The 27,128-nt window shown below is 32.5% G+C and overlaps 3 protein-coding genes across 6 annotated transcripts in view; 1 reads left to right on the forward strand and 2 right to left on the reverse strand.

Annotated features, from left to right (window-relative positions):
* Positions 1–16,864, forward strand: part of LOC143198003 (uncharacterized) — a 28,379-nt gene extending 11,515 nt beyond the window's left edge. For 3 of the 4 annotated variants that reach the window (XM_076406898.1, XM_076406900.1, XM_076406901.1), the window contains 4 exons: positions 13,905–15,499; positions 15,557–15,645; positions 15,699–16,244; positions 16,300–16,864. In XM_076406898.1, coding sequence (XP_076263013.1) covers positions 13,905–15,499; positions 15,557–15,645; positions 15,699–16,244; positions 16,300–16,455 — 2,386 coding nt within the window. In that variant the 3' untranslated portion in view covers positions 16,456–16,864. The remainder of the gene's footprint in view (positions 1–13,904; positions 15,500–15,556; positions 15,646–15,698; positions 16,245–16,299) is intronic. The other variant, XM_076406899.1, reaches the window with a different exon arrangement.
* A 74-nt stretch (positions 16,865–16,938) lies between these two features.
* LOC143198005 (kelch domain-containing protein 4) lies at positions 16,939–19,205 on the reverse strand. The gene is made up of 9 exons (XM_076406902.1): positions 18,976–19,205; positions 18,756–18,926; positions 18,500–18,697; positions 18,225–18,448; positions 18,045–18,175; positions 17,846–17,992; positions 17,630–17,794; positions 17,381–17,578; positions 16,939–17,324 (listed from the first exon to the last, which is right to left on the reverse strand). The coding sequence occupies exons 1-9, from the start codon at positions 19,087–19,089 to the stop codon at positions 17,134–17,136; spliced, it is 1,539 nt and encodes a 512-aa protein (XP_076263017.1). The 5' UTR covers positions 19,090–19,205; the 3' UTR covers positions 16,939–17,133.
* A 321-nt stretch (positions 19,206–19,526) lies between these two features.
* LOC143198009 (maspardin) lies at positions 19,527–21,187 on the reverse strand. The gene is made up of 5 exons (XM_076406910.1): positions 20,963–21,187; positions 20,730–20,899; positions 20,373–20,676; positions 20,071–20,319; positions 19,527–20,014 (listed from the first exon to the last, which is right to left on the reverse strand). Exons 1-5 carry the CDS (start codon positions 21,062–21,064, stop codon positions 19,946–19,948), a joined length of 894 nt encoding a protein of 297 aa, XP_076263025.1. The 5' UTR covers positions 21,065–21,187; the 3' UTR covers positions 19,527–19,945.
* Between the last annotated feature and the right edge of the window lie 5,941 nt (positions 21,188–27,128).

Below are 27,128 nucleotides of genomic sequence, written 5' to 3' on the forward strand. Positions count from 1 at the left end.
GGGGACTTTTAAATTGCCCTGTTATAGATATTTTTTGAGCAAAGCGATATGCAATAATTTTGAATCGTGTTTTTAACATTAGGCACTTCGAGTTATTAAGTAATATGGTAATAATAATAGTATAATTTATATTTATACAATAAATAACATATAATTATTAAATAAATTTCTATATGGTTATTCAAGCACTGTCCTTCCAATAAAATAGCCAATGCACGTCATAGATGACGACGAATATACTGCCAAATACAGTTTGTAAAAATGTAAAATTCATTTTAAACTCATGGCCGATTTTTACTTCTTATTTTACCCTAGTTAAAAAGAGACAGAATGCTGTATGATAACTCCGAACATGTAAGCGAATCAGTCTGTAAAATTCAATTTACTTTGGTACCGGTCGACATTGTTGTCAAACGTCTGCAAAATTTTAACATATAATAATTAGAGGTTATAAATCGACAATCCTTGTAAACCAAAATTTTAAATTAATGCGGTAACATTGCCACGTGCTGAGGTCATACATATTTTGATGACGTGCATTGGCTGTTTTGTTAGATACACTATATAATGTGTTGCACAGTTAATAATGTTGTGGAATTTTTAGTATTGTCACTTTTTTAGTATAATTTTTATTTACCAATCTTATGCCACTAAATATAATAAAAATTCCGATTATATCTATTGATGAGGATCCAGGATTTTCGTTTGTTTATCAAGATTAACACTAAAAAGGTACACAGACTTCGTTAGGTTGTAGATATACAAGGGATGGTCAAAATAATATAAACACTTAACAAATTCATAAAATTTGTTTATTAGCAAGTTATTCAGCCACCATTTGTTTTTAAAACAGCTGCGATTATTCGCAGAATGGTTTCCAAAGTTATGTTATTCCATTCTTGTACCAAAACATCCGCCAATTGCTTCAATGATGTTGGAGATGGAAATCTGCACCTCTGTTCTAATATGGAGATCTGGCAATATGCTGGCTAGGGAAGATTTGAGATGATGATGTTCTTGGATCTTGGATTATAACAGTTCGGCTACAATATGCTAGTCATAGAAAGAACTTCATCATTGAGGATGTGATCGTCATGATGATGATGATGAGTCGTCGCAGTAATTTGGTTAGCGATGTGAATGAGAGGTGCAACTCATTATCACGATATCTATGTTTCTCTTCGCTGATCATGTTTTGTATATGCTGTCACTACCGTGTACACTGTTGCTCGTAAAACGTTAAACAATTTAGTCTTTTTCGTCACACACGTTTGCGCTAACCGCCAACCGACGATCGAAGTCACATTTCACAGATCGCGTGTTTTAACCGTCGCATAACAAAGCTTATAACACACTGAAATATGTCCTATAAGAGATGATTTATTCTGTTTCTCACTTTCTTGAGTAATGCTGTATTATATACTAGTTTGGCATTGTAACTGTTTAAATGAAAGAATAATATATGCTCAAAGATGGCCGAAAACTTTCAATATCAATTTTGATTTTCCATATTTTTAAAACACTAAATTAACACTAAATAACAAATTTTTTTTTTCATAGATATCGGCGACAAAATAGTAGTGAAAAGTTTGATTAGCAATATGACGTGCTGACCGTTTTTTTTGCACATGTGTTCAGTTATTTAGTGTAAGGGGGGTTATTGTACACGACTAGCTTCTTGTAAGGATGGTTAATGAGATGTCTGTTTTCCTCTTCAGAACAAATGAAAGCTCTTATTTTTATTTTTAAATTAATAATAGAAATTTACTTGAACAAAACATATAATTAACCTTTACTTATCTAATATTTATTCTCTAAATTGATTGACTTTCTAAATTGATCACTTGCCAGTAGGTATGTTTAATGTCAATTGTTGCACAATAGGTCTATTCAAAATAAACAGAGTTGGTAAAAAATACTTTAAATTTAAAAATACCAAAAAGAAACACTAATAGATATCTCACCAGAATAATAAAACCTTCCCAATTTGTTGGTAAACGCAAAAATCACTTCATTTCAAGTAAAGCTGTTATGTAATTTTGGAATTAACGATTATCAAGGCCATATTTTTTCGATCACGTAATTGTAATCTAATGTAATGTATTAATGGTAAAAATATTTGTTCGAAGTTTAGTCATAAATTCAAATAATATAGTAAAATAATATTGGCCCCTATATATACATTTGATGTAACAACAAACATTCGACCTAAATATTTACCTTAAAACTGCTTTTAACTTGTATAAAGATAATATTACCCGTGTTTACTAAAAACTAATTTAATATAGCAAATAATATAGATCTATAGCCTATTCAAAGTTTTTTTTGTAATGCGTCATGGATATTTGTGACGTCGAAACATTACAATGTTGCCGCATCAACTATGAGTTTTAGTTCAGTTTGGCTTTGACATACAAGAAAAATCTAATCTAAATAAACTAATTGAACAAAAATGTTATCAGATATAATTTATTTTAACATTATAGTACATCTAATACATATATTATCGAAGGATTTAAAACTACAATTAAGAACACAGGTGTAATAGTTTGTAGGTTAGATTTGTTTTATTTGCATTGAACTCTTTTCCACACCATCCATGAGGTAGAGTTTCTAGGCGCGTTTTTTTATGTAGTGTTATCCCCCTGGAGGCCTAATCTACCTAATTAACAATTGTATAAGAAACGTATTTTACTTTCATTCGAGAGTATATTTACTTTTTACGTTTAGTTCTTGTTTCCTTCGATGGTGTGTTTACTTGGCGAGTCATCTTGCGATTACTGTATTTTTATTTCTTCTACTACTACCTGTGTACACAATTCTGATAAAATTAATCACTGAATTCAGTGAAAACAGTTAATATTCATTCTCTCCTCATATCTTTTAACCTAATGTTCATGTTTAATTTTGAACAATTGCAATCTTATCTGTGCACACAAATCTTTCACGCCCTACAATACCATTTTCTACACTTATATTCAATTAATTATATGTATACTTTGTTTGTATAGTTGTTTCCACTCTCATCACTCTGTCTCAGGAATTTCCAGCATTGCACAGCATTATCACATATCCTGAAAATTTCCTTCAGTCACTTTCACTTTACGACTCTGTCCAATTCAATCACTAAAGTGTTAATTTCTAAACTGTCCAAAACATGTTCATAATTCCACCATTTATCAATTACTTCCTTTGTATGTTTTATCGAGTTCATCCAAACCGAAGGTGTTATGATTGACAATGCTTCCTTCCACATATCCAAACAGTTTTTGATGGAATATCTTTCTTAACCAGCAATATATCTGCAATTAACTATTAATAAATATAATGACCAACAAAACCCAATTGAATGCTATTCTAACTTTTACCTTTTCCAGCAATTTTTATTTTTATTAGTTTCATATATTATTTTATGTCTTTAATTAAATTCTTTTTAAGGTAATGTCTGGAAGTTCCATTAAACCTCTCCGAGGGTTATCTTTACACTATTTAAACCCTATGCCCTGTAAGAATGTATGAAAGGATGTCTTACATCCCTCAAAAAGCTGCATGTCCCTAATTCTTTTTATGTATACTTTCCAGAGAGACAATTTTCTCCAAAATGATTTTATTAAATTATGTTTATATAGATAAAATAGTTTGTGTACTTACTGTTCTTAGACCTTTCGTATATTTGATTTCGAATAGAGCCAATATCAAGATAGTCAAGATTCGTCACCTACTTTATAGGTAGACGGGTTTTCTTGGGTGAATCTAACGTATTCTTCATTTTGTAAGCGACGTTATTCACAGTACCCACAGTAATATTTAGCACGGCAGCAACCCGTTAAAAACATTTTCAATAAAATTGTAGGGAATTATATTATTTAATATCATCAATAATTACCTCTCTAACGGAATTTACCGGCAAAAGGGGGCCTCCATTATCTCGTTCCTTTCCGAAATAACCTATTAAAACCGCAATAAATTTGTGACCCTGAATATCTATTGTTTTCGGCATTTTCGAACAAAGTAATATGATATATTACGGAGCGACTTAAAATTTATCAATATAAAGCCTAAAATAATGTTTTATAACCTGTAATAATTATATAACTAATATTTTGAATAATTTAGCGTACATCTGACAACCGGACGGCGACCAACTGTCAGACGTATGCAAAATTCTTGAAAGCAATTTTTGTTCAATTATTGTATTTAAATTAAAATTTTTTTTGTATGTCAAAGCCAAACTGAATTAAAACTCAGAGTTGATGCGGCAACATTGTAATGCTTCGACGTCACAAATATCCACGACGCATTACTAAAAAAACTTTGAAAAGACTATAGTAATTAAATTCACAGTGATGTCATTTTTGCCATTTGACCTGTAAAAAGTTTTATGCCAGTCTTCCGACAATAACGTATTAAGGTCGAATGTCGCTGGGGCACACTAAATATACAAATACGCGAGTTAGGGCGATTGTAAATTTAAAACATGTATCTTATGATACATTTAGTGATATTGTAAAAAAGTTGTCTTTATATATTACGTAACGAATTAATACGTACGTATTGGTATTGCAGTTCAGTTCCAACCTTCGTAGGGTGAAAACGTATCTTCAATACGGTCCAAGCTATAAAAATATACCTTTCCTTAAAAAAACCCAGTATTTTATTACGGTTATTTAATTGAGTGTTAAAAACGCATAACAGATGCGGCTATCCGTCTCTCAGTGGACCTAAAGTGTAGTGAATACGTGTTTACGTGACCAGACAAAAGGACTGCATCTTATTTTTATTAGTGTTTAAAATTATTTCATCTTATTTTACAACAGTCCTTTTGAAATTCATTTATAGTATTTATAGTAAAAAACTAGTGCTAAAATAACGTAAGTGAAAAATGAAGTGCGTGAAATAAACAATGTATTTATTTTAATTTTTTAACCTCTGGAAGTAAATTAAATAAAATATTAAAAATTAAAAAATGGCAAATCATAGCGATTCATCTAAATCACCAGCACACTTTGATATAAGATTAGAACAAACAGCAATAACGCAAACTCCACCATCAGAATGGACTACAGTCATTAACAAAAAACGATTGAGAAGTCCTGAAGAAGAAATCGCGAGGAAACAAACAAGAACCAGTGACTATTGGTTGCAGAAACCGATAGACAAAAAACAGTTTTAGTAACCTGTCGGAAGAAATTGAAGAGAACATACAACCAAGCCCTGAAAAAGTTGTTCCCAAACCACCACCAATAACAGTCTATAAGGTAGGAATAATAAAAAACATCCATGACTTATTGAAAACCATTACTACGAACTACACAGTTAAAACAGTGAGCTATGAAACAATTAAAATCCAATTGTTCGAAGCGGATCACTTTAAAGTTCTTATAAAAGGATTAGATGAACGAAACACCCTATACCACACATTCAGGCCAAAATCCGAGAGAACATTTAAATTCGTGTTAAAAGGATTACATCACGGGACGGACTTTAACACCATCAAGGTAGCACTAGCTGAAAAAGGTCACGAGGTCGTAAATATTCACAATATACGACATCACACGACAAAAAAACCTTTGCCTATGTTTTATATAGACATAAAACCTAATGGAAATAATAAGGCGGTGTATGAAATTACCAAATTGGAAAATAATATTATTAAATGCGAACCACCACATATAAAAAGAATTATACCACAATGCACAAGATGTTAAGCGCACGGGCACACAAAGACTTACTGTCGCAAATCATATAGATGCGTAAAATGTGCAGGAGAACATAAGACAGGAGATTGTACTCGTAAAGTTCGCGATGAAAAAGTGAAATGTGTTAACTGTAACGGAAATCATCCAGCGAACTACAAGGGTTGCGCAGTTCACAAGCAACTACAGCAGAAACTCTATCCTGCCTTAAGGGAAAAAAGGCATCAACAAAAACAATCCACTACTACCAATCTACCACTACCAACCAGAACAAGTCAACCAGACATAACTTATGCCCAAATGGTTGGAAATGGTTCAGCACAAAAACCAGAGACAATATCTCAACCTACTGAAACTAGCAACATCTTAAGATTAGAAAATATGATGGCCAAACTAATGGATCAAATGAGTACGATGCTTGGTCTACTCACAACCGTCGTAAGCAAACTTGCCTAATGCCTGAAACCAATAGTTACAAAATCGCCGTCTGGAATGCCAATGGGCTCCAAAAACACGCCAGAACTAAAAATGTTCGTAAATGGACAAAATATTGACGTTATGATGGTTTCCGAAACACACTTTACGGACAAAAATTATTTGAAAGTTCCTAAATATAAGCTTTATCATACAAATCACCCTGATGATAAAGCACATGGAGGTACAGCCATAATAATTCGAGATGATATAAAGCATTTCGAAAAAGAAAAATTTCGCAAAGACTACCTGCAAGCCACCAGTATAACCATAGAAGAAGCCCATGGACCATTAACAATTTCTGCGATTTGTTGTCCACCCAAACATAACAACAAGGCAGAACAATTTCAAGAATTCTTCAGTACGCTAGGTAATAGATTTATAGCAGGAGGAGATTATAATGCAAAACATTTAATGTGGGGTTCAAGAATAATAACTTCAAAAGGTAGAGAACTGCTCAAAGCCATAAGGATAGATAACTTACAACATATCTCTACTGGTGAACCAACATATTGGCCTTCAGACAGAAATAAAAAACCAGATACAATAGATTTCTGTATTACAAAAAATATTGATCCAAAAAAGTATCAGGCAGAATCATGTTTCGACCTGTCTTCTGATCATTCACCAATAATAGTAACAATTTCTTCAAAAATTACCATCAAAGATAAACCCCCTTCTCTGTGCAATAATAGAACTAACTGGCCCTCATTTAGAGAAAACTTAGACCAAAATATCTCTCTAAACTTACCGTTACAAACTGAAATGGATATAGAAATAGCAGCAATAAATCTTACAAACAATATACAGGAGGCAGCATATTCCGCGACTCCCAACAGTGAAACATTTCCAAAAAAAAATACACATATATCATGTACAATACAGAAAAAGATAGCAGAAAAAAGAAAGTTACGACGAAATTGGCAACAGCAAAGGACTGAAGAGAATAAAAGAAAATTTAATAGGGCCATAAAAGAGCTGAGAGATCTAATCCAAATTGAACAAAACCAAGGCATTCAAGAATACCTAGAAAACTTGACATCAACTGAGGCTACAGACTATTCATTGTGGAAAGCAACAAAAAAGCTTAGGAAATCCCAACAGCATAACCCACCTATTAAAACAAGCGAAAATAATTGGGCGAGAAGCAATAAAGAGAAGGCCGACATTTTCTCAAAACACTTAAAAAATGTTTTTAAACCTTTCCAGTCTCAGCTACATAAAGATGACGAAAATAAAATTACTAGCTTTCTAGATTCGCCATTTCAAATGGATTTACCGCACGAGAAATTAACGGTCAAAAAAGTTAAACATACAATAATGAGAGAGATTAATATTAAAAAAGCTCCTGGTTATGACTTAATTACTGGCAAAATTTTAAAAGAACTATCAGAAAAGGCTATAAAACTATTAACATATATATTTAATGCTATGCTACGAATTAATTACTTCCCTAGTATCTGGAAAGTAGCTAAAATATTAATGATACTTAAACCAGGAAAAATACCAGAAGATGTGACCTCCTACCGACCTATAAGTTTATTACCAATAATCTCGAAAGTTTTCGAGAAATTATACATAAAAAAACTAAACTATATAATAGAAAAAACAAAAATTATTCCAGAACATCAGTTTGGCTTTCGCAATAAGCATGGGACTATAGAACAAGTGCATAGACTTGTAAACCAAATAAACGCTGACCTAAATGCCAAAAGATATTGTTCAGCTGCTTTACTAGACATATCTCAGGCTTTTGACAAAGTATGGCATACGGGCTTGCAGGTTAAACTAAAGAAACTTCTCCCTCATCCGGACTATCAGCTACTAAAATCGTATCTCACTGACAGACATTTTATTGTAAATCAAGGCGATGAACATACCGAATTAAATCCCATATATTCAGGAGTTCCACAAGGTAGTGTACTGGGTCCAGTACTGTATCTTCTGTATACGGCTGATCTGCCCACCACAAAAATAACTACTGTGGCAACATATGCAGACGATACAGCAATCTTAGCATCCCATGAAGATCCAGCCACAGCATCAATAAACCTACAAACCCACCTGGAGCAAATACAATTATGGTTGAAGACATGGCGCATTAAAGCCAATGAATCAAAATCCACGCATATAACGTTTACCCTGCGTAGAAGAACATGTCCGCCAGTAAATATCAATCATCGTCAACTCCCCCAAGCAGAGCATGTTAAATATCTTGGTATGCATTTAGATCGACGCCTAACCTGGAAGAAGCACATACTCTCTAAACGGAAACAACTAGGACTAAAATTATATCAAATGTATTGGCTCATTGGGCGCAAATCCAAGTTATCATGAGATAACAAGGTATTGCTGTATGAGTCTATACTCAAGCCCATTTGGACATATGGAATTCAACTATGGGGTACCGCTAGCAAATCTAATATATCCATCATTCAACGGTTCCAAAATAAGGTGTTGCGTGCCATTGTTGATGCTCCGTACTATATTTCAAATAAAGTGATACAACGCGATATTCTTCTAGAACCTATAACGAGTGTAATCCAACGTGTTTGTGTGAAGTACTTCGAAAGAGTGTCAGATAATCAGCTAAATATGCGACGTGATACTGAAGTGCGTAGACTAAAACGTTTAACACCACCTGATCTGATTACTGGACATATGTAGAGTTTAGAATAAGCATTAGAATAAGACTAATTAATTAAGATAATATTTTATACAGAAGATTGCTTAATGAAGTGATTTTCTACATGCCATGTATATATAATATAAACAGAAGAAATACTTATTGCCAATAGGGCAGATTGTGGACTCACGAAGAGTAATAAAAAATTGGTATTGCATTCGCCAATATTTGCCATTTTTTACTGTTTCTAAGAATATACATATACATAAGGTTTTTAGGTAACATTAGGTAAATTTATCAAATAATTTTATCTGTTTATATTCAGAATCAACTTTTTGTTAGAAATTACAAAATAAGAAAAATATAAAATAATGTTTTATATACATTAAACATAAAAACTACTTAAAATTACTACTTTTATTTTGAACTTAAAATAACGACTGTGAAATTAGAAATATAAATCAAAAACCAGAAAACTTATTTTAGAAAATAATAGTACATTTTGGCAACAACAATTAATATTAAAATGGCCAGTTTCGTTGGTGCAGTGGTCATGGCGACAAGATGGTCCTCCTACTGTTGCAATAGTCGCGGGTTCGGGTCCTGCTGGCACATGGATGTACTTTGTGTATGTGATTGTAACCAGGCTGGGTAAGGCGGGATATCTTCTGGGATGGTCTCTAAGTTAGTCACTGACCAGTCGGTAGGCTTATTACCGAGGACCATTGTTCGGAGCCCATATTAAACTGTAGGTCCAGTCCAGATAAACCCTCGTTGGTAAAAAGAAGACTTTGATATATTTTTAAAAATATATTAAAATATTTGCAAAGGAAGGCTGAACTTGTATCTGTCAGTAAAGTAATCGTATCCTTCAAATATATATGGTTATTTATTGCTTTTTGCTATCTTCACTTATCTAATTAAAAATACTTCGAATTTGAACTACGAGAACTTGAAAATGTGCTTGTTTGATTGCTCCCTGAACAAATCCAAAACATACTACGAAAGGCCCCTCAAGCAAAGTATTTAAAAAAAATGAGTTTGAGGTTTCCGTGATAAATAATATTGTGCTTCAATACGGCTGGCGTGTCACCAATTAAATTTTTGTATTCACTTTTCAGAAGTCGAAAGAGAAACTGTATTATTTTCGGATGCATAAAGTCATAAGGACTTTTTGATTCGTTTCATTTAATGGAGCATTTTCTAATCATCTTGGCGGGTGTGTGATAAAACCTTTTCTGTAAAATTAAACTCGCCATCGGCAACATTCAAATGCTAAAAATACGTTTTCATCTTTTCCACCATGTTATGGCCCTTTTATGTACGACTAGGTGCAACCATTTCTTGAGTTTTAACGAACTTTAAACTTATTAAATATTTGTTACGTCACTAATAGTATGTTCAAGGCTACTGTAACTAAGCGAAATTCCAATTAGTGGTAATAAATTCAGTCAATTTCTCATCACTTCGAAAAATATTTCATTTAAACGACTGTAAACATCTTTCCAGCTCAGTAATCCACGCTCCAGTCATCGAAATTAATACATTAACAAACCACCGAGGCAAATAAACGCCGGCCTTAAGTAGCGAATAAAATGTATATTATGGCTTTCCAAATAAATCTTCGGCGTTTTGAAACTGAAATCACGTGTCTTGCGGAATGTAAACAAAATTGTTTTTGTGATACATTTTATCGACTATGTAATCGCATCGGATGGATGAATTTTCAACGGTCCTTTAATGTGCCCAGTTTTCGTATTCGCATCGTTGACGTTTAATACCTCTTCCAAAAATCGATTTTTTTTAGTTGGCCCTGAATAGTGCTCGCCAATGTTTAATTAATTTGATGGTTGGAAAGCAAATTATTTTTAACGTAACGCGCGACAAAGTGGGTCCATATGTCTTCCAGCTTGGCGCCTTCTGCGTTTGATTTAGTGCCGATTCTATTTTGGCTTGCTCTGTGCTCCGTGTCAATAATGATGTTTTAAATAGAATGGCGGCTATATTTCCTTTCGAATACGCACACGTACACCTCTCATTAATGTTTCAGGCTATTTTCAGGTATCGGATATTATTTTGATTTTTCTTTGTTATGCAATTTTAAATACTACGTAGGTCTGCTCTAATTTTATCCTATATATCTAGTTCTTCGATTAAAAAAGCCAATGCATGTTATAGATGACGTCGAATATACCAAATGCAGTTTGTAAAAATGTTAAATTCGTTTTAAACTCGAAGCGGATTTTTTCTTCTCATTTTATCCCACTTAAAAGGAGACGGAATGATCCCTGATGCATCGGAACATGTACCGAAACAGTCTATAAAATTCGATTTGTGTTGGTACTGGTCGACGTTATTGTCAACTGTCTATTTCAAAATATTCTATGTCAAAATTCTTCAAAACCTTAGTGATAATAATTAGAGATTATAAACCGACACACTGGTTGTATAGTCCGTTCAATAAAACAGTGAACTCACGTAATGTATGAAATGAAATAATGTCATAATGAAACAAAAAATACGTTATCAAATATAATTTATTACATTATGGTATATCTAATGTAAATATTATCTCGCCCTGTTCGAAGTAACTGATTAGAGACGCAATATGTTTCGGACTCTGATTATCTAATAGCTTCGGCATTTTCAATCAGAGTAATAATAAGCAGCAATTTGAAATTTATCAAAACAAGCAAAGCGCCAAAACAACATCTGCCGCTTTATAGCCTCTAATTATTATCACTAATATTTTAAAGAATTTTGCAGGCGTTTGACAACCAGGCGAATTTTGTAGACTGATTCTGTTGCATTTTCGAACGTATCAGACAGCATTGTATCTCTTTTTAACTAGAATAAAATGAGAAGAAAAATATATAAATAAAAATAAAAAACGAACTTACAAATTGCGATAGACATTCGACATCGTAATGACGTGAGTTTACTGTTATTTTGAATAGACTATATATAACTGTGCGTAACTTTAATGTAATAACTTTTCAGTTCAGTTAAATTACATTGTGTGTCAATTTTTTTGTTTTATAACATTAAATAAAACGGATTTTTTATAACACTTACCATTTTAAAGTTAAGATAAATTAAAGTACTATAAATAAATAAAGATAATTTAATAGTATGAAAATTTTAAATCATATTTATTTATATTATTAATTTTATAAAAAAAATTGTAATATATATTTACAAATAGACAATGAATCAAAATAGCTTAGGTTTAAGTGGTCAATAGAAAAAGTGAGCTATATATTCTGAAAGAAAATGACGAAATATTAACTTTTCCTCTTGTCAACAGTAGAAGCCTCTTTCATTACAAACCAGCAGTAATCTACTAACATTTTAGCATTCAATCTACCTTGATAACGCTCGTCTGGTCTGTTTAATATGCTGGTAAAAGCGACCTTGTTCGTCACTCACCATTCCAAGACCAAGGGGGATAATCGAAATTCGAATGCAAGAAATGTATTTTCAAAGACATTCTGCGCCCCATTTTAATTTTTTTAACAAGTGCTTTACTAAAATTCGGAATTTTCCATGAATCATGGAAAATCCATGAATTACTTTCTTTATAGGTAACCAAGCCGCTAACTCTTTCGCGGTAAGATTTTTCAACGAATTTGTTCTTTTTAATAAGTTTTCTTATTTTTAAGCCAGCAACAATGCCTTCTTTTAATTCAGCGTTAGTTATATAATATATATTTTTTTTATCACTTAATTTAGAGAAAACAGTTTTCAAATGCAAAAATCCTTTACCGTTTTTATATATGGCCGTGACAACATTTTTTATCAAACTAAGTTTTATATGTAAGGGTAGAAGAATCACATTTCTTACGGAATAAGAGGTTCATATTTAACGTTTGATTTACGCACAAAGTCAGTTCATTTTGGCCAACATTTAACTTCATAGTGGTTTAGTAGACACCAAAAACCTACTACCAGAAGCAGGAAAACAACAATATTTCGTGAAACCTCCCTGTAATCCAAGAAATATAGCAACAACTTTTAAATTAGCCAAACTTTTCAGTTGTATTCTGTGTATTTTATTAATTCTAAAATTAGTTTCATGTTTTCATACGTTTGTTTTAAAATCACTGAATATGCAATAGATATGAAAGGATATCGACTGCCATTGTGGAGGTAATACAGCTTTTAAGCGTAAATAGTATTCACACTCTTACTAAAGAACGTGTTAGACAATAATATCACTAGACAGTGTTTTTAATAATGGAATAAGGAATTCAAAACACGTAATCTAATTTATGTTAGCAAAGTTGTGCCGCAAAGAGTTATCGCATTATTCCTTTTCACTATGACAACATTGTTTAACAGGTCACGTGACGTCAAAATTGAACCGAATTAAAACACCTTTATGGCTGCAATCAATATCTCACATATTTTTCCATAATCAAACAGCGTTAGATTCTATTTAAAAAATGCCTTTAACAGCAAAACAAAATAAATCAAAATTGATTGACTTTGTGGAATTAAAAATTGATTGCACAGTTTTAAGAGTTAAGTACTTCTACAGATGAGTGTGAATTTCAACTTGTCTTAAATTTAACTGATTATTCATCCAAAAAATTAGACAGATAGAAATAGCTCGATAACAATCGTATGAAAGTATGTTCATATCGAATGGAGGATGAGTAAAACCTTCATTTATTGCAAAAAATAGACGAAAAAAACAAAGTTAAAACATTATATTATACGTATTAAACATGAAAAACAATTTTTTTTTAACGATTCATATTTTGATATCGTCTACCAATCGACATGTTTTAACCACCCTTGTCTGTCCGATGTGGTTGCCGATATGTACCAAACTTTTACTGACCGCTCATAATAATCTGTCCGGTTAATTCCGTGTTCAAAGAATAAAGACGGGAAACGAAAAAATAACAAACTGCTCTCCCAACTGGCTAATAATAGATATCCTGTTTGGCGATGGTCCAAAGCTATAGCGGCAATCCAGCTTTCGTTTTAAAATTAGTCAGATTTTACACTCATTCAGAGCGCCGTTCTACAACTACATTTGTCACTGAATGTAAACAACACTCGATCCAATTTGTATTCGGCACGCTGTTTCTTTGTTGTAGGAAATTGTTGATGCGCGAGAAGGCGCTGGCCAAACGCAGGAAGACCGTAGAAGAACTGCTGCAATGGCACCAGAAGTTGTTGCGGGAAGAACGGGCCATCGAGGATCTGGAGAGCCAAGTCAAAAACATATTTACGAATATACCTAGTGAGAAGGAAGACGAGGCGGCTGTAAACGTTTCGAACGCTTCGTATAGGGAGGATAAACCTCCGGAAATGAGCAAAAACATTCCACAAAGTACCAAGGATCACGCGGAAGATACCAGGAGCAGTGCCGATAAATACAATACCGAATTTGAAGCAGATGACGGCAGCAGCATTTCCTCTATCAGCCAATTGATAGAGGGATTCAACAAAATTGAAGACAACATTTTAAATTTCAGTTTGACGTATCCGGCAAGAAATCAGTTTGGTGAACAGATTGATGAAGTCCTAGAATATGAAAAACAAGAGTCTGTTAAGTCTACGTCTAGCTCTACTAGTATTATCGATTCAAACGCAGAATCGCTTAAACCAGCTGTCGAAGAACAAGTGGGGGATAAGTCTCTGGTAGCCGATAGTGAAATAACTACGGATAAGTTACCACAAAGAAATGTTTGTGTTGTACAACCTGGACACCAAGAGTCATCCGATCGGGATATTAATGAAATCGAAGACGCCCCAGAGAAATGTGCAATCGAGAGGACAGTACCTTTGGAGATAGACGATAATATATCTGAAAAAAATTCCACAGACGAAGTATCCGAGCAAAGTGATGTCTTAAGTGCAGTAGAATTGGAGAAAGAGGCGTCGATACAAAGTGTTATATCTAGTGAAAGCATCGTGAATACGTTACAGCCGGAAAACAGTATAGTACAAGAAATCAGTATTACCAAAGATGGAAGTGTTAATTTAGAAGAGCTCCTTACAAGTGTACAACAGCCTGTTGTTGAAGATACACCGACGGTCGATGAAATCTCCATCAGAGAAGTTGGGGGAGATGTAACTACGACGGCAGAATCGCACGACGAAACTCATTCCTTGATCTCGCAATTAAATGAAGATGCCGCCGAACAGATCGTCGTCCACGAAGAGACACCATCAACATCTCACCAAACAATCGAACAAGTAACCTCAGAGGACATAGTACAAAACGATATTTTAGAAGATACTTCGAATAGTCTTCGGCAATATTCCGAGAACAAAACGGACGAAGAGAAAGTTGCCTCGCTTAGTACAAGAACGCCGTCCAGAGATCAAAGTATCGTCGTAACGTCCAACGAAGAAAACGCTTCTTTACGTTCGGAAGAGAAAATATCAACAGAAGAGGACATTGTCGTAGCAGAACCTGGGCCAAACCAATCGTCAACGTCCAGTATAGCAGCGACCGAGGAGACACAGGAGGACGTTAGTGTTTCGCTGCTAGAATCGTGCGTAGATGACGTTGAATTAGAGGAGTCTTGTCAAAAGTCGCTTGTGACCCTCGGGAAAGATAAAACATCGGTAGATGCTCAGGAAATGTTGGAGGATGTCAATTCGGCATCGAAAAGTAATGGAAGCACAGAGGTTCAAGAGGCCCGTGTTATGACATACGACTTACTGTCGCCATCAGACGCAGGTGAGTTCTGTACAATTACAATTGTTCTTGGTTAATTCGACTTTTCCACAAAATTAGCAGGCTTTCCGTTAGATGAAAAGAAATCCTTTTCTTTGGGAAACGAAGCTGAAGAATTGTTAAGAAAACAATTGGCCATAGAACAAGAGGTATGGTCAGTATATAATACTGTATTCACTTTATTGATGTTTATATGTTCTAGATCAAACTCCTTACGGAACAACAACAGAAAGAACAAATGTCTCTAGTATACATGCGAGAGATTCCAAATAAACCCCCACCTCCTTACACGCCTCCGTCTAAAACCAAAACCGTAAAAGTAGCCACCGTGATTCCGAGTACAAAGGATGAAATTCAGCAGATAACGGAGTACTCAGCAAAAATCATTCACAAAGCCTACGTTTCGAATAACTTGGACAATATCTCCATATCTGATAAAACTCTAAGTCTTATAGCTAAAAATATAAACAAAGGGTGTTACAAGTACGTGTTTAATTTGTGCAAAGATATCGCCATCGATCACTACGGACAGTTTCTCGACGAAACCCCGGGACCGTCTTGGATGCGCCCGGAGGAGCGCTCTTTTTCATTTGAGCAAAAACCACTAGACGGCAACGGGTTGCAGCAATTGATGAATAAAAAGTTGCTGGAACTGTTCGGATTCCAAAAACAAGAAGTGAGAAGGGAAAATGCCATCATGAAATGGTCTCGCAAAAAGAGAGATCACGTCGATGAAGTTCTCATCCGGGTAATCTACCTACGACCATATGTTTTTATGATGCTAATTTTTTATCGTCTTTTAGGAAATGCAAGCGGAAGAAAAGTCTTGGACCAACACCGAAAAAGACGAGCTTTTGGTAAAGAATAGGATTACAAATGAAATAATGGACCTTTTGTTAAGAGACACTGTTCAGGTTTTAAAAAAAACAATATCTCTTAAGAATGAGAATATCATATAGCAGTAGAACTGTATAGTTAACGTTACTCTATGTTTCCATTAATTTATATTGTTAAAGAACTTGTTGAATGTATATTTTGAACTCTGTTATTGACCACAGAAGAAAAGACAAACCTTATTGTACAGTACTAGCAGTCCTTGTTGTCTTTAAATCATTCCTTTAAATTCTACAAGAAAGTAAGCATTTCGTTAGTGTTGTAATTTAAATAAACATATATTTTTATATAAAACTTCTAATACTCATATGTGAGAGATTGTTTTGTTAATGTAGCTGATCTTTAAGATATTTGTACAAACTGATACTTAGGTTTATGATATTACATTTTTTTCTTATATGTTGTTAATAAGTTATATGCCATTTACGATGTAATATATATATTTTTTAAATAAAATACTTTTTTACAATAAAATCGTGAATTTCCATTCTCAGTCATTATTTACATGACTAACTAGGCTCAAATTACTAGGTAACTCAAAAAAAGTGCACTATTAAACAAACATTTATTTTCCATAACAATTATTTGTGGGTGTATTTAATTGGATTTTCCTATAAAAACTAATAGTGGTTTAGCTGCTTATACGTGCGAAAGTCATATTTTAAAAAACATTCAGGATGTATGTTATATAATTTCAAATAAAATTCTTTCTGTCATAATTTTTTTATTAGTGTTTTCCATTTTTAATCAGTTTCCATATCTGAACAATCATCGCCTTCATCTTCAGACTCTTCACAACTTTCACTCTCAGAACCCAGCCATTCCATTTTAGAAGTATCATCATCTATAATAACTCCCCATTCATCCAATTTTTTCAGGTCTATCCTGTACAGATCATTATAGGTAAATTGTTTATCCCCTTCCTCATACATCCCTAAAAACGCCGCCATAGCTTTAAGATTTTTTAAAATAAATAAACTATGTAGTTACCTCCATAGAGATATAAAAAACCACGGTTTATCGCAAGTCCAGAATTTATTCTGGGACTTGGCCGAAACAAGTTAATACTTTCTTCAGCATCATTGGTTGACATATCATTATGCTTAATTGATGGCCCTATTGTTACTTTAAACACACCATCATCAGAAATAGTTGTAGATTTCATTGATTCCTCAACTTCAACTACTTCTATAATTAAAAGATGTTGAATAATATAAAAATGTTGAATGTAAAGTTTACCTTTATCATTGGAATTTTCATTGTCAGTATTTTCAATTTTTTTTCTTCTTTTAATTTTTTCATCTTTTGTTTTCTTTTTAACTAAGTTTACTGGATGCCATTGTAATTTTTCCAAATCCAGATAATAAAATTCATTGAAAAACATCCCTGATATATCTTCTTCATCTAAAACAATTTCATAACATCAAGTGAAGATTAAAAATTAATTATAATTACCTTCTTCAGTATCAAACACGCCCCCATAACAATAAGCTAATGTATTGTTAACTGATGTTACAATTGGCATACTGCACCTAGGTGAAAAATTCTGACCACCCAATTTAATTTGTTGCCATTTATATTTTGTTTGTGTTGGATCATGCTCTAAAATAATAAGTGTTGAATCATGACTGAATTAGAAAATGGAAAAAATTACTATCTAAAGCTAGAAGAAAAGCATCAGAGTGTATTTTGCCTTTATCAACATCTTTTTTTATTTTTTCCTTGCTATATCCACCATAAATTAAAATTTTGCCATCTTTTAAAGGTACCATACAACATCCTGATCTATAATAAAATGAAATAAAAAAATTATAATGATTATAAGTCTAGTTACCTTGGAGCTGGTGGAGTACCAACAGGCTCAATCTTTTTCCATTTATATGTCTCCAAATCAAAGCTATAAACATCATTGAAATATTTATAATCTCTGAGATTGTCATGAAAACCGCCAAAAAGAAATATTTGTTTCTTTACCAGTACCATTCTGTGGCCACTTCTGGCACTAGGCCCATCTGGTGATAAAATTTTTTCCCATTGTTTACTTTCTATGTAATATACCTTAAAAATAATAATGTATCTGATAAAACTAAAATTATAAAATAGACATACCCATAAATCCTTATAGTGATAAAATTGTGTTTGTGTTGGACTAGCATACTCGCCTCCAAATACCCATAATTGTCCGTTATTTGCTGATGTAGCTACCATTTGATGACCACATCTGGGGGGTGGACCAGCTGGAGCTTTTATCAAGCTCCATGTATTATTTTGTATGGAATAAAAAAATAAATCATTATAAACAAAAGTCTAAAATATAATGTATGTCAATAACATTCTTAATATAAACTCTAATACACAAGACTACCTTCTGGCCATTGTAAAATTCACCACCAAATAAAATTAGTTGATCTTTTAATGGATGGTTAATAAAAGTGAAATTTAACCTTCTTGATGGAGGATCCACTTGGATCTCAGTAACTTGTAAACGCTTCTTTTCCTCCTTTTCAATTTGTGCTATGATATTTTCAATGTCGTCCTAAAATTAATCACTATAATTTTTAAATATATTTTATTTGGCTTCGTACTTCTCCCAAATCTTTCAATTCCTTTTTTAGTTTATTTGATAGTTTCTTGTCCGTTTTGGCTTGAGTTTTTTCAGCGCCTTTTCCTTTCTTTTTATCTTTACTTTTCTTTCCCATTTTAAAGAAATGATTAGCAAGACTTCTGTTCTTAAAAATACATACTTTTACAGGCAAATAATAACTAATAATTCCGTATTTTGTGCTTTATAGGTTATAAAAATTTTCGTACTAATAAGATAGAGAAAAGGTTATAAGTAATGTTGGGAATTATCGACTGAAAACAGTCGATAGTCGCAAAATACCGTCAAAAAACTAGAACCTGAAAGTAGTAATTATGATTTCAGCCAAATTTGATATAATGATATGATAAATAATATATATATATATATGATTTGTGTCATTGATACATCTATTTCTTTTGCAGTTTCGACCACCATGTTTTCGATTATCGAAATAGAGTTGGGCTGTCGGTACTCTAAAAAAAGTCGATGTTCTTAAATTTTTTGAAAAAATATCGCTCAACAAAAATAATTTGAAAAAAAACTATAAACATTACTGAATTTTATTTATAAAATGTATTTTTGTAAGTATACATACATAATATAGTTTATATCATATTATACATTAACGGATGAAAATTTTATACTAAGGGCATAACATGGGCCAAACGCTTTTATAAATATATATAGAAAAATATATCTGATGTTATCACATGTACATAAAAATATATTGCTTTTTCTAAGTTTAACTCAAAAGAATAAGTATTAATTCATCATATTTGTAAGGAATCTATTATGTAAAGCTATTGTACAATCTGAAGTCACATTTTGTAAACCCTGTTATTAATTTCTAATTTGATATATTGCATCCTAGTAAATAGGTTCTCGTAAAACAAGTAATGTTTCTTGTAAAAAGAATAACTTTCAGTCTTAAAGTTAACATTTTATAAGGAATCAATAATTTTAAAAAAACCTTAATTTGTACTGAGCAGAGAACCTTCTGAGGAAGCTAGTGGAGTATTGTCAAATTGCCTGAGATGAATCTGTAAACATTCATAGATGGAAGCACTTTGTTTGTACAAATATTTTATAATTATACCAGTAGGTGTAGGTTTACTTCAGCACTGCGGCTAAGAAATGGAAAATATCCTCCAGTCTTTAAATGTGCCAACTTTGCTTGTGGATAGCACTTGTATAATTCTTCTTTTACTGTAAAACTCAGGGGAGCATTATCAAAAACATCTATAATAGTTACCGGTATTTCAGACAACTTATGTGCTTCTACATAACTGCGAATACAATTTAAGGTCATTCGACTAGCCAAGTCCACTTGGGAAAGACTATCCAACTAAAACCCTTATATTAAAATATCTAATCACCATACATGCCAAGTAAGCAAACCTTCTCCACCATAAAATCAACTGTTCTAACTACATCAATATCATTGGTACCTTCCAATTTAAAATTAGACAACAACATTCGCTTTAAAACCAAAGATGGAAGCATCCAGTATAAGGATGAGCTCTCATTGCCTTTAAATATACTGGTGTCAGAGAAAGAGTTACATAATACAAGGGAGGCGACTCTTTGACAACTACATGAAGATTCAGCAAACTTTTGTGCCATATATCCACCCAAAGATGCACCAAATAAATGAACTTTACCCAAGTCAAGATAATCTAGGAGTTTACGAAAACCATCACACCTACAAAAACAAGTATATATTTCTAATTAAAAGTTAATCAGACTCAACATTACCAATCTTTGATATTCCAATAGGCTGGAGCCTCAGCTAAAATAATACGTATACCCCTTGCAGATAATGCTAATGCTTGCTTGAAAAATACATCAGCTGTTCCAGAAACAGGAGGTAAACATATAATGGGACTACATACAGTTTTAGGACCACAATCATATATGCTCCAACCCTACATCAACAAAATTTTCAGCAATTACACTAAGGTTTATTTAGACGGTCTATTTTTCGATACCTTTGAATCATCTGAATCAACAACAATTTTTCGCAGTGGAATATTACTTCTGAAACTTAAATATTCAGAGGATTGAGTCCATTCGCTTCCACCGCTCATCATAATTTAGCTTGTACAATAGAGACACTATCTTTTAAAACAATACATTAAACATTAAATAATATTTGAAAAGATAAATAATCTTTTTCTACTTTTCTTATTTACTATTAAATGGCAGTGGAGGGGGTTATCGAAGAAATATCGATATATTCATATTAGCGTTGGTAACTATCGACTTAAAATAGACGCAAAAGAGTTATCAGTCGATAGTCAAAAAACTAGCGACTGAAAATAGCAATTACCATTTTAAAATAGTAATTACTTATTATTTTCAGTCAAATGCACGGTTCGAAAGTTTTTTTCAAGTCGTAATGTCAGACGAAAATATAGGAATTCTTTCCTATATAAACAGTAAATGAGGAATGGACGGACATAATTGCTTGGATTTTATTTAAATTATAATTATTTTTTCAAATCATAGTATAAGCGAGACGGAGATGTACATATTCCCTCTTGTACCAATTTAAAAAAGGAAAGGAAAGAAATAATTACTGATTACTATTATCATGCAATGACTAATTTCATTTTAAGTGATGTAAAATTATTTTTATATTTGAATGTTCTGTGGATTTGTAAAAAGGAATGGAATAATGACCCCCAAATATTTTATAGTATTTTAATAATATGTTAATTGCAATTTTTAAATAACATACTATAATAAATATAGATAATACAATAGAAACCTAAGAACTAAAAATGAACAATAACCATAAATACTAAATAAAAATTAAGAATATACCTCATATCACAGAAAAAAAACTAATCCATGACATAACTAAAAGTGTTCCCATAATAACTACAAGAGCCTTTTTAAATAAAATAAATGTGTTATTTATTATTGAAGGGAAATATTTTTTAATCACTATTCAGAAATATAATCATGTTCAGATTTTCTACCGTGATACGATTTCTTCAATCGTAGATAATTTGGCCAGATTTTGAAAAAACTTATTCCCAGAGTATAGATGTTGCAGGTATAGCAGACTATTTTAAATGTAATTGATATAAATCAAGTAATATTTTATGAACATGCCAAAAAACTAATGGGTTTTCTAAACGCCCAATAAGTGGCATTTCCCAATACTGCTTAATTTGTAAATTAAATAAATAATTAATTAATTTGATAATTGATTAAAGTAATTGTTGTTGTAGCACCTGGTAATAATTATTTCAGTCATTCTAGCTATTTTTTTTATCTAAATGTCTTCAGATGAAATATTTTCTTCATCAGTATTAGTGGATATGGAATGGAATATATCTTTTTTGTGATAGGCTAGGACGACAGAGCCAGAATGTTAAAAATCCGTCGAATGTAACTAGTAGAACCAAAAATAGTAACTAGAAAAAACTGAAACAGTTGATAGTAAATAGTAATAAAATCAGTCGGACCGAAAATAACGACTGAAGTTAATTGACTTAAAACAGTCACTAGTAAAAAGTAATAAAATCAGTCGAACCAAAAAAACAGTCGATAGTAAAAAGTAGTCAATTACTAAACAGTCGATAGTCAATTTCAATCGAAAGTTCCCAACGCTAATACATATATAATTATAAAAGTATATCTATAATTTTTATATTTATTTTGTGGTTCAATAACCTTTTTTAGTTTTCAATATAATGAACTTAAAAATATCGATATATCGGAGAACAAAAAATGCGCATACTTATTTTCAACAAGATTTAGAGAGAGGCCCTACTTTTTCCGCAAAATTCTTTTGATAAACGTGTGGCCGAATCTCAATACAAAATCAGTATTTTTCATCCTAAGTACATAGAGAGTTCTCTATATTTTGTGCAGATGAGATTTATTAGACTTACTAGTGTTGTTGCATTATGCATTATTTCTATCCATTTCCATTTAGAGTCTATTTTATTCCATATATGTCGGTTACGTTGAAATATAATATGTATATCGTTCTCGAAGATCTCATTTTGATTTTACATCAACAATTTTTACATCTTTGATTATTATATATCGAGCGCAACACTCAATTCTATATAATTAATTTATTTATTGAATCGCAATGCTATGAAGAAATAATTCAAATTTATTAAATAAAGCAGAAAAATAGTTAAGAACAATTATGTATATATTTTTATTATGAATAACATATCAAGCATATTACATTACATTAATTTTTTTTTAAATAATTTAAGATTAAACAAATTTCATTACGTAAGTTTTAAATAAATAAATAATTAAAAAATAAATTTAATAAAATACTCAGAGGAATTAGTTGATTAGAAGCCTCTGATAAGCGAGGCTGTAAATAAATGATGGTAGAAAAAATTACTTACCAAATTAAGCATAAAATTATATAATAAAATTACTGATATCCAAATATAAATAAAGAAGAAGACAGGGATAAAAGTATAGATTTGAAGGTTATAAATATAAATAACAGGTCAATTGAAAAGTCCCCAGCCTAACATAAACATCATGTAGTAGGTAATTTTATATATACCTGATAAAAACAATGTTGGATATGCATTTACCCTAATACCTGTTCGTGAAGGAAGGGTAATTCTAAATTTTTCACTAAAATGTCCGTGACAGACATTATCACGTTGACATATTTGCATTTTGGTTTATCCTGGTAACTTACTACTATTTACTTGATCAACCCATTTTTGGAAAGGAGCGAGACCATTCTTTGGGAAACGATGTCTAATTTCCGTAGTATATTTTTACCCCTGTACACTACATCTTTTACTGCACTGACCCATTGTCATCAATTTTTATATTATTACTCCATAATAATTAATGTAAAACAGAAAATATGCACAATGTAAAACGAAGATTTCTTGATTTAAACAAAAACACAAAAACCAAAACCGTTAAATAACAAACTAAAAAATGGACGTCCATAGAAAATGCTTCCATGTTAGTGTCGGCATCAGGAATTTAAACTAGCCAATCACAATTTGCGATCGCAGCGTTACCGTTGATTGAACTAAATAAAACATTTCCCCCATACCGTGAAATTTCTATTTTTTCTATGGTTTGTGAATTACAGTATTTTGAGTGAAGCAACTTTTGTTATTGTGAAAAAAATGGATAAAAAGGAATTTCGCGTGTTGATAAAATATTGCTTTTTGAGGGGAAAAAATACAGTTGAAGCAAACATTTGGCTTGATTCCGGACACTGCCCCAGGAAAATAAACCATCAAGGATTGGTATGCTAAGTTTAGACGTGGTGAAATGAGCACCGAAGACGGTGAACGCAGTGGACGCCCAAAGAGGTTGTTACCGACGTTAACATTAAAAAAATCCACAAAATGATTTTCAATGACTGTAAATTGAAACTTAATGAAATAGCAGACACTCTAAAGATATCAGCTGAACGTGTAGATCATATCATTCACAAATATTTGTATATTGGGTATGAGAAAGCTCTGTGCAAAGTGGGTGCCACGCGAGCTCACTTTTGACCAAAAACAACAACGAGTTGATGATTCGGAGCAGTGTTTCAAGATGATCAACCGAAATAATACTTTACTTGTTTAAATTGTGATATTGTTATTATTTCATCGTCAATGTCTTTCTTACTCATTGTTAAAGTGTGATTCTAATTAGGAGCAGTTAATTCAATTTTGTGTACTTTCTTTTTTTTTATTACTCGTGTGAGTAATAAATGACTCTTTTATTACTCTCGTGAGTCTTCGTAAAAATCACTTCATTAAGCAATCTTCTGTATAAAATATTATCTTAATTAATTAGTCTTATTCTAATGCTTATTCTAAAGTCTACATATGTCCAGTAATCAGATCAGGTGGTGTTAAACGTTTTAGTGTACGCACTTCACTATCACGTCGCATATTTAGCTGATTAGCGAGTACATTGGGATGCACTGACACTCTTTCGAAGTACTTCACACAAACACGTTAAATTACACTCGTTAAAGGTTCTAGAGGAATATTAATAGAGGAAATTCGCGTTGTATGACTTTATTTGAAATATAGTACGGAGCATCAACAATGGCACGCAACACCTTCTTTTGGAACCGTTGAATGATGGATATATTAGATTTGCTAGCGGTACCCCATAGTTGAATTCCATATGTCCAAATGGGCTTGAGTATAGACTCATACAGCAATACCTTGTTATCTAATGATAACTTGGATTTTTGCCCAATGAGCCAATACATTTGATATAATTTTAGTCCTAGTTGTTTCCGTTTAGAGAGTATGTGCTTCTTCCAGGTTAGGCGGCGATCTAAATGCATACCAAGATATTTAACATGCTCTGCTTGGGGGAGTTGACGATGATTGATATTTACTGGTGGACATGTTCTTCTACGCAGGGTAAACGTTATATGCGTGGATTTTGATTCATTGGCTTTAATGCGCCATGTCTTCAACCATAATTGTATTTGCTCCAGGTGGGTTTGTAGGTTTATTGATGCTGTGACTGGATCTTCATGGGATGCTAAGATTGCTGTATCGTCTGCATATGTTGCCACAGTAGTTATTTTTGTGGTGGGTAGATCAGCCGTATACAGAAGATACAGTACTGGACCCAGTACACTACCTTGCGGAACTCCTGAATATATGGGATTTAATTCGGTATGTTCATCGCCTTGATTTACAATAAAATGTCTGTCAGTAAGATAAGTAGCTGATAGTCGGGATGAGGGAGAAGTTTCTTTAGTTTAACCTGCAAGCCCGTATGCCATACTTTGTCAAAAGCCTGAGATATGTCTAGGAAAGCAGCTGAACAATATCTTTTGGCATTTAGGTCAGCGTTTATTTGGTTTACAACTCTATGCATTTGTTCTATAGTCCCATGCTTATTGCGAAAGCTAAACTGATGTTCTGGAATAATTTTTCTTTTTTCTATTATATAGTTTAGTTTTTTTATGTATAACTTCTCGAAAACTTTCGAGATTATTGGTAATAAACTTATAGGTCGGTAGGAGGTCACATCTTCTGGTATTTTTCCTGGTTTAAGTATCATTAATATTTTAGCTACTTTCCAGATACTAGGGAAGTAATTAATTCGTAGCATAGCATTAAATATATATGTTAATAGTTTTATAGCCTTTTCTGATAGTTCTTTTAAAATTTTGCCAGTAATTAAGTCATAACCAGGAGCTTTTTTAATATTAAACTCTCTCATTATTGTATGTTTAACTTTTTTGACCGTTAATTTCTCGTGCGGTAAATCCATTAGAAATGGCGAATCTAGAAAGCTAGTAATTTTATTTTCGTCATCTTTATGTAGCTGAGACTGGAAAGGTTTAAAAACATTTTTTAAGTGTTTTGAGAAAATGTCGGCCTTCTCTTTATTGCTTCTCGCCCAATTATTTTCGCTTGTTTTAATAGGTGGGTTATGCTGTTGGGATTTCCTAAGCTTTTTTGTTGCTTTCCACAAGGAATAGTCTGTAGCCTCAGTTGATGTCAAGTTTTCAAGGTATTCTTGAATGCCTTGGTTCTGTTCGATTTGGATTAGATCTCTCGGCTCTTTTATGGCCCTATTAAATTTTCTTTTATTCTCTTCAGTCCTTTGCTGTTGCCAATTTCATCGTAACTTTCTTTTTTCTGCTATCTTTTTCTGTATTGTACATGATATATGTGTACTTTTTCTTGGAAATGTTTCACTGTTGGGAGTCGCGGAATATGCTGCCTCCTGTATATTTTTTGTAAGATTTATTGCTGCTATTTCTATATCCATTTCAGTTTGTAACGGTAAGTTTAGAGAGATATTTTGGTCTAAGTTTTCTCTAAATGAGGGCCAGTTAGTTCTATTATTGCACAGAGAAGGGGGTTTATCTTTGATGGTAATTTTTGAAGAAATTGTTACTATTATTGGTGAATGATCAGAAGACCGGTCGAAACATGATTCTGCCTGACACTTTTTTGGATCAATATTTTTTGTAATACAGAAATCTATTGTATCTGGTTTTTTATTTCTGTCTGGCCAATATGTTGGATCACCAGTAGAGATATGTTGTAAGTTATCTATCCTTATGGCTTTGAGCAGTTCTCTACCTTTTGAGGTTATTATTCTTGAACCCCACATTAAATGTTTTGCATTATAATCTCCTCCTGCTATAAATCTATTACC

Source organism: Rhynchophorus ferrugineus, unplaced genomic scaffold (genome assembly GCF_030347505.1).
Source record: "Rhynchophorus ferrugineus isolate W39M unplaced genomic scaffold, kcgeb_rfMv2 rfM6, whole genome shotgun sequence".
Classification (NCBI taxonomy): domain Eukaryota; kingdom Metazoa; phylum Arthropoda; class Insecta; order Coleoptera; family Curculionidae; genus Rhynchophorus; species Rhynchophorus ferrugineus.